This window comes from Enhydra lutris, unplaced genomic scaffold (genome assembly GCF_002288905.1).
Source record: "Enhydra lutris kenyoni isolate GAN:26980312 unplaced genomic scaffold, ASM228890v2 scaffoldscaffold87, whole genome shotgun sequence".
Classification (NCBI taxonomy): Eukaryota; Metazoa; Chordata; class Mammalia; order Carnivora; family Mustelidae; genus Enhydra; species Enhydra lutris.
This window is the reverse complement of record NW_019154171.1, coordinates 2659510-2667625: the sequence shown is the minus strand read 5'-3', so window position 1 is coordinate 2667625 and position 8116 is coordinate 2659510. Positions and strand designations below refer to the sequence as shown.

Sequence of the window (8116 nt, the reverse complement as noted above, 5' to 3'; positions counted from 1 at the left end):
GAAAAGCCTTCACTTAGTAAACAGAAAGGATATGAAGTGTGTGACTCATTTTAACCTAGCAATATCACTGTATGAGTTTTTGAAGTTTAACTAAGAGTTTCTTTCTGATTTTTAAACTAAAACATCTAACTTATGATAATAAAAGACACATTTTGGGATGATACTGTGTTTCACGCCCTCATTCTCAAGGCATAATATTTAGACGATGCTTGTCCCTTTCAATTAAAAAAGAAAAAACTATGACTTTCTTTAATATGCATCCTGTGTTAAATTGTCCATAGCTGCAAAATGTATATATGTATGTGTATTTGTTCGGCATACACGTGGGTACTCATACCCATGTGTATAAACATAAACACATACATCCTCATATACACGTGTATTTTATATATATGCTGAGAAAGTTCACATATATATACAATTGCGTATGTATATATGTGTGTCTGCGTGTGTGTGTCTGTGTGTGTATACAGGTATAAAAACTTGACAGGCAGAGTAATATTTCACTCAGTGTTAAATGAAGTCTTTGAAAAATCAAGTACAGTCACTCAGTTAACATAGTACAGCCAGTAAACTAAGTTGAAAAGAGAAAAAGTGAATGGAAACACGATCCTGGACCATCTGTCTATGGCATTCACATCGGTTAGATCAGGGATTTTAATTTTGAGCTGTGAAGACCTCCTCCGTAGATGGGTCTTCTTGTGCGGGATGCTTCTGTCCCCCATGTGTCGCCCATGCCCTTCCCTAGGCATGCTCTGTTTCCTGTACTGGATTCCTGAGTTGTCAAAGGGTCTTGCTGAATTCCTGGTATCACCAACACCGCCCGTGACCTCATTCATTTCATTGTGAACCTCCAGCGATGTTAACAGAATACTTCCATGAGCATCCACCTAATTGAAGAAAATACACATCGTTAGACAGTTAGCATGCCAGTAAATCTAATTTTCATATACAAACCCAGCAAGACTTATACCATGCAATCATGTCACATACATTATGAGAAATTGCACATCTGTCAAACCTAGCACTGTTTTCATGGAAAACGTCATTTTGAAGGCTTAACTACAGTTTAGAGATTTTATTTCCTTGATTTAAAAATTCTCACATAGGAGGTTAGATTAAATAAAGGGGGCTCTTCAAATTGAAATTTCCTATTATGGATACAAATTCTTACTAAAGACAAAAAGTACAAATTCATTTTAAGATGTTAACTTAGGTGTCTTCACCATTTTTCATAACTGGACACTGGATGGAAACTATACTTTCTCAATCTTCTTTAGAAATCAGCTTGTCCCCTTTTCTGACTATACAAAAATACTCACATTACCATGGAGAAACAAGCAAATATTCCTATGATGAATGGACACTCCTGATGACTTTGATGGGGGTAGATACAGACTCCTACCCAACTATGATCTCCTTACCCAATCCTGGTCCTGGCAGGAGGCCTCTTTTTTAAGATTTATATTTATGATAGACTAAAGCCCCCCCCCCCTCCCCGCTCACATTGGAGCCAAACTTAAACATTTTATTCTGTGGCAAATAAAGCTTCAGACTTTTCATGATGATGTCAATGGTCCATTTGTTTATTTGTTGGTCTGCCCTGAAATTTCCACAGAGCATACCTGAGGCTAGGGGTCCTCAATGGGGTCCTTTCTAAAGGGTCTGTCATCCCCTCTCTGAGCAATGCCAATCCGTCTCAGGGGCACATGGCCCATTCCATAGTCCCCTCGGTCTCACAGCTCTCCAGCATGCTTTATGTTCCCCCAGCTGTCTTCATTCCTTTGCTAGAGGGCCATCTTCCTTGTCCTATCTCTGTCTGTGCAAGCCCTACCCTTTCTTCTAGAACTAGATTAAGTGTCTTTGGTTTCTTCCATGGAACTTTCACAAAATTAATTATTGTGTGGAGCAATAATGTATTAGTACATATTAATTTGCACATTCCCATCTTCTGTATACTTTTTAGTTTCATTAAAGGCATTGTGCTAGATATGGAGGAGGTGAAGTATGGAGAGACGATTCCCAACTAAGAAGAGGCAGGTGCCTATGCAGACTTCCAAGCAGTACCAAGACCACAGGTGGGGTGACTTCCAGACACCAAGCCCAGACAGAGGAAAGGCTGCAAACCTTTGGGGGCCACTCAGGCTCAGACACAAAGGCACCAACACTGACTCTGAGATGTCTAACACATGATTTGGAGTACCATTCAATCATGCTTGGGAAAGGAGAGGTGTGGTCATCAGAATGTCACCCCTTACTCCCCAGACCTGTGAGTATGTTTTTTATGGGCAAAAGGGACATTGTAAACATATTTAACCTTATAAACCTTACAATAGGGAGATTAGCCTGGATTATTCATATGGGCCTAATCTAATCACACGAGCCCTCAAAAGTATAGGGTATTCTCCAGCTGGAAGCATGAGAGAAAGAGAGATGTGGCAGAAGGAGAGAGCAGAGGGATTTGCGGTGAGAAACAATGGATTCTCTATTGATAGAGGGCACTGCAGATAAAGCATAGGAAGAAAAGGGGCAGCCTCCAGGAGCAAAGACTGGCTGGGTGCTTTTTAAAATGGCTACATTTGTGGTAATTTGCTATGATAGCAATCAAAACTACCACAGGAGGAGAGAGGGAAGATTTCAGAGGAGAAATGCATTTGAGTTGGGCCTCAAAGAATGAGTAGACATTTTCCAGCAAAAAGCAGAAAAAAACCATCACAAGCAAAGGCCTGAAAAATGACAGAAGTGTTTTGAGAAAGGCAAACCAGCTGAGTGGGACTTTGGAGAGAATGGGTCCTGGCACATGCTAAGCTCACAGTTGATGGGATGGTAGTCATTCTTATCACTGTCATTACCATCTTCCTAACATTTTATAATAAGAAAATACTCCCCCTGATGAACAGGAATGCACATTAGAGTCAAGCCAGTAAGGGTTTCTGTATATTGCATCAAAGAATTTCAACTTTATGTTCCAGGTAGTAAAAAGCAACAGTGATTTCTAGGTAGAAAAGTGACATTCTTCTGAAGTACAACAGAAACTGCAGAGTAGAGATGCATCTGAGAGGAGGGAGTAAGGAGAGGGACCCCTGTTGGAGTGCACTGCACTCCTTCTGTTTCCTTTAGCGCAGTCTAAAGGAGAAATGCCAAGAGGCTGTGAGCAAGGCTCCCCTCCGGTCACTGCAGCAAATCCCAGCACTCCCAGCATGTGCTGTGTCCACATAGCAGTGGTGCTCCACAATCACCACTCTCTTCTGTCTCTTCTCAGTGAAGAGAGGGGTGGAGAGAGAGTTGCCTGCTGTCCTGGCCTTTTGGCCTTTTGGCCTTTCCTGAGCTCTCTGCAGAAACACTCATACCACCTGTGCAGGGTGCAAGGGGACAGGGTAGCAGCAGCAGGCACACATGAGCCTGGGCTGTACTGAGTTCTCCTCCATGATGCTGCCTCTGAACTGTAGGGCCAGCAGCGCCATAGTGGGGAGGGGCCCTGAAGATCTATGGTCTCCTTAGAATGGAGGACAGCCAGCCTGGGGGTGCTGGGAAATGCAAATGGACCAAGAAAACACTCAGATAATGGGGAGAAGGCCCTTCATGGAGACCCATTCTTGGGGGTAGGGACAGAGCATTGACAGTTCTGTCAGAAGCATTAGAGTTCTGCTTTTTGCTTTTGTTTTTTAATCCAGTAGAGGGAAAAATTCGAACGGGGCTTGTATCTAAAAAGTACCAGGAATGTTAGACCTTTATAAGAATTTGGAACATGTGTTCCATGTCTGTTCTTTTTGTTATCTTGCCCTGAAATGGTTAGCATTAAAACCCTTACCAAAAAAAGAAAAAAAAAAGTCATTGAAACCTCCAGTGGTTTGGGAGATAGTCCCTCACTGTAAGAAGAGGCTGTGGAAGGAGAAGTCTGAGACACACATTAAGGTGTGGCTGAAAGGGAGGGGCAACAAAGGAAAAGCCAGCAAAGGAGTGGGCACGAGACAAGCATGTCCTCTGTGGAAGTAGTCACTCTCCCTAAGAAAGGGGTGATTTGAACCCGCTTTGAAAGCTATGGGTAGCTAGCTGCTAAGACAGCAGAGAGGAGAGCACCATGGGGTCAGCTGAGCTGGCCTTTATACAAAGGAAAATTAAAACCAGTGTTCTAGAGAAGAGAAGCCTCTTAGTAGTCTCTTCTCTCTCTTTAGTACCTTCCACCGTGCTTTATGCCACATAGGAGAGAACAGGATGGTGAATGAGCTGTACGGCTCACTCGGACATCTTTTCCTTGAGAGAGAGTCAATCAGTGTATTTTAGTACTGCAATGAGTAGGTGTGATACCCTACAAAATATGTTTTTGAATTATGACAAGAAATATATTAACTTATCACTTATGGAGATTTTACAAACTGAGATCACTTACCAAATTGGCTCAATTAGACCTTATTTAACTGACCAATAGTTTAAATAGACTTTTTAAAATAGTAAGCTGATATATTTAAAACAAAATTTATCTAAATTTGAGTCAGAAAATAATCAAAGGTGGAAGATGCTTGCTTGTTTTTTTTTGTCTGTGAAATGTATACTTTCCAATAACAATAAATGATTTACTATATATTAATTTGAACCTCAGAGGACTGAAATTATTTTACTAAAGGTAGAAAAAAAAGAAAACACCAATTAACTCAAAAAAAGTTCTCTCCATTTTATGTAATATTTCAAATGCAACAAAACCATGAGACAAAAAGCCTTGTGGTCCACTTAGGAAGGCGGATACCTCATTGGAGACATGCACACAAGAGGTCCAGACTCTTGGGATTTTTCATGTAAAAAACTACTATATATCTTCTTCGTACCATGCCCTGTGTGAGGTGAGAGACCCTAACAGGTGAATAAGAAAAGACCCTTAAGGGGTCTAACAGGTGAGAGTTTCAAGTAATCAACAAGCATATTAAAAAAAAAAATACTGCATAATGAAACTTAAGCACATTTTTAAATACAGGCCAGCAATAAAATCTCTTTTTTTAGTTATAAACAATGCCATATGAAAAGCTCCCTCTATCAAAATCTAGGAGATTATAATGACTTTGTAGAATGAAATACTAAATGAGGAGAAGTCTCTTTTTAAGGGGAGAGGAATATTTTATGAGAGACTAATTCTGATCAATGTCAATGGTTCTAATGATTTAGCTTCAACTGGCTTTAAAAAGTTGTGTTTGAAAACTGTCCCTTCTCTTCCCATTAGAAAAAGTGAAAAAAACACACCACATCAACAGAACATTGTGTTCTGATGATGAATACCATGGACTCATTCAGCATCATGAGTCCATGATGGCTCATTCATGGACACACGTTCCATGACCATTTATCATATCTGAGCCACAGTGTGCATATTCTGGTAGATGCCAAGAATCAAATGCTGTTTAGCAGAGAGAGCATGGTAGCCGTGTGAAATGTAACATGCCATTTCCTAAGTGTGGAGCTTGTGCTGTGGAAGTTAGGAGAACAGAGACAAAACCAACTACTTGAAGAAGGGAGTGACAGAGGCAGAATGGAAAAGTAGTAGAAAAAAAATATCCAGGGCATGTCATGGAGAAGAGCATCTGGCTGAGGTCTTGAAGGAGGCTAAGCTGGGGATGAAGAAGAAAGGGATTCTGGAAAGAGAGAATCCAAGGCAAAGAGATGATAATGTACACAGTGGTTTTGGGAAGCACACAGGAAGAATGGAGAAAACACAAGAAGTAAGGTCAACTGAATGCTGAGTTGGTTTTTCAAGAGTTAATGACAAATTTGTTTGAATCAATATCCTGTCTTCTCAAGTCCCTTATGGCCTGTGCTGTGCATTTGGGAAAGGACTTCGTGAGGGCAGAGATCTAAGTGTGTGCCCTTGATTTTAGTGAAGGAAACCTACCTTGAGAGAAGCCTAACCCAATATCATTAATAATTGACAGAAGCGGAGGGCTCTTGGGTGCTTTGGACATTTATGGCTACCTTGCAGCTGTTTCAGGACACAGCTTGTGTGAGGTAGGTCTCAAGCACCAACACTATTTTTCACGATTTCTACTTCAGAGTGCGTGAACACTTGTAATGGAAACAAAACAATAATCTTGAAAGGAACTTGAACGTATATTGGATAATAAGAGCTTAGTGTAAATTAGTTTGGATGCTTTTGACTTATAGTTTTACATTTACATAGTTTTCATTTAAAAGTGAAGCAATGTGTAGAAAATTTCCAAAAACATTATGAGAAGATTTTCTTTTCCCCAAGGGAATTAAAGGAGTTATTAAAATGTGTTAAATCTTAGAAACTAAACATTTTAAACAAATATGTCCCCAAAAGATGCTAATCTTTTTCTATCAGCTAAAATTTAAATCTTAAAACAGATGGAAGTGGTGTTGGTGAAACACAAGACTGAAATGCCCTGTAGAGGATGACAGATGATGACTTGCATCTCTTAAATACTTTAAATATTAAATATGAATACTTCATATTTTGAAGAGTCTGTCTCATATCTACTGTAATTAGAATCAATGAGTTTAATATAGCTTTTCTTCCTGTTCTATAACCTGGGCAGGCACAAATAGAAAACATCTCATGCAGAATATATCACAAAGGGGTTTTCATTTTTTTTCTAGAATCTCTCACCAGATTAGCACTTTATTGATACTCATTCTCTAGCTGATCTTATTTTTTAGTAAGAGGAATGATGTCAAGTCTGCAGCTCTGATACGTTGGAAGGAATTGTGACTTTCTGACACTTCATGAAGTTCCAATACCAATTGGTCAACTTGAAAAATATCAAAGGCTAGTAACCACAATACATGCAACACAATCAAAGACTAATTCTTGAATATAGAAACAATTCAGGAAAGCAAAGAGGTTATGCACACATAAATTAACAGCATGATTTACATTGTACCACTGGTCTGAGGATAAACTAAGTGAATATGAGAACAGTTTGAGCATTCATGAATCAACCACTAGGTTAAAATTGCGTACAACCACTGAATATAAGGAAAATCTACCTAAGGTTTTATAGGAAGGTCAATAACACCATCATCCCAAAGACAGTCATTGGTGGCACAGATCCCTCTTGGTGACCTGCAGAGCCCCCAAGGGAACCACCCTGACATCCCTTATGGGACAGAAAATATGGACCTCAGAAAGAAAATGTCAGTGCAAATTCCTGTGGTCAGTTTAGTGTCCTCTTTCAGCCAAGGACAGGTGCAGCCCTCTGAGGGCCAGGGCTCCCATCTATAACACAGATGGACTTCCCTGAGGCTGTTGATGGCCACTCTAACAAACAACCCTGAAAGATATCACTGAAAGTGAATGAATGAATAATTATAATTACAAATTCTTGAAGGTGTTGGCCAGGTGCATAGTGCCATTTATTTTTTGCATGAAGTTTGTGATTCTTTTCTCACTTTCCCTTAACTCATCCACATTACATGATATAAGCTTTTGGGGGGATTCACTTCCATCTGAAAATTATCATTAAAGTCTTAGATGTGGGTCAGCAGTAATTTTTAATCCTTATTTTTAAGAATATCAAATATGAGTTTAAAACTATTATCTGTAAATTTGCATATCAAATTCAGACCTTAGCAGCTGATCTACAGTTATAGATTTTTTGAATATGAACATATAAAGGCTTTAACAAAGCTGCTGGGAAAACACAGAAACAAATATTTAGGAAAACAATAAAAATGGCCTTGGGAATAAAATATAATTTTTCTCTGCATCTGATTTACCATACAATATCTGATGTAAAATATTTTTCACATTCTGCTACTTTTCTCTGTGCATGTTAGAGGTGTTTCTGTTTTTGCTTTAAACTTTAAGCTTCACACTCAAGGTACCACAATAATTTGGCTGTCTAAACCATCTCATTTAGAAGAAAGGAAACAAATTTACAATCTGTTTAAATTATGAGGGAATTTGGAAAAACAGCATTGTATGTGTATGTGTGTCTGTATATCGGTGTGATGGAAACAATAATGATGTGATGAATTCCAGTTTCCTTGGAAACAGCATGACCAAAGCATATTGTGTATTCATAGTAGGATGCAGACTTATTTAGCAACATAACAGTGTGCTACTAAGTATATTTTCCAGTAAGAAATTCAGGATAATTTTGCCTGTGGA

The 8116-nt window shown here is 39.2% G+C and overlaps 1 protein-coding gene across 3 annotated transcripts in view; it reads right to left on the bottom strand.

Moving 5' to 3' along the window:
• Positions 1–379: 379 nt before the first annotated feature.
• The window catches only part of LOC111161915 (gamma-aminobutyric acid type A receptor beta3 subunit), a 220488-nt gene continuing 212751 nt past the window's right edge, over positions 380–8116 (bottom strand). For 2 of the 3 annotated variants that reach the window (XM_022525990.1, XM_022525989.1), the window contains exon 9: positions 380–890. In XM_022525990.1, the coding sequence (XP_022381698.1) occupies positions 549–890 (342 nt within the window). In that variant the 3' untranslated portion in view covers positions 380–548. Of the gene's footprint in view, positions 891–6413; positions 6420–8116 lie in introns of all 3 variants that reach the window. The other variant, XM_022525991.1, reaches the window with a different exon arrangement.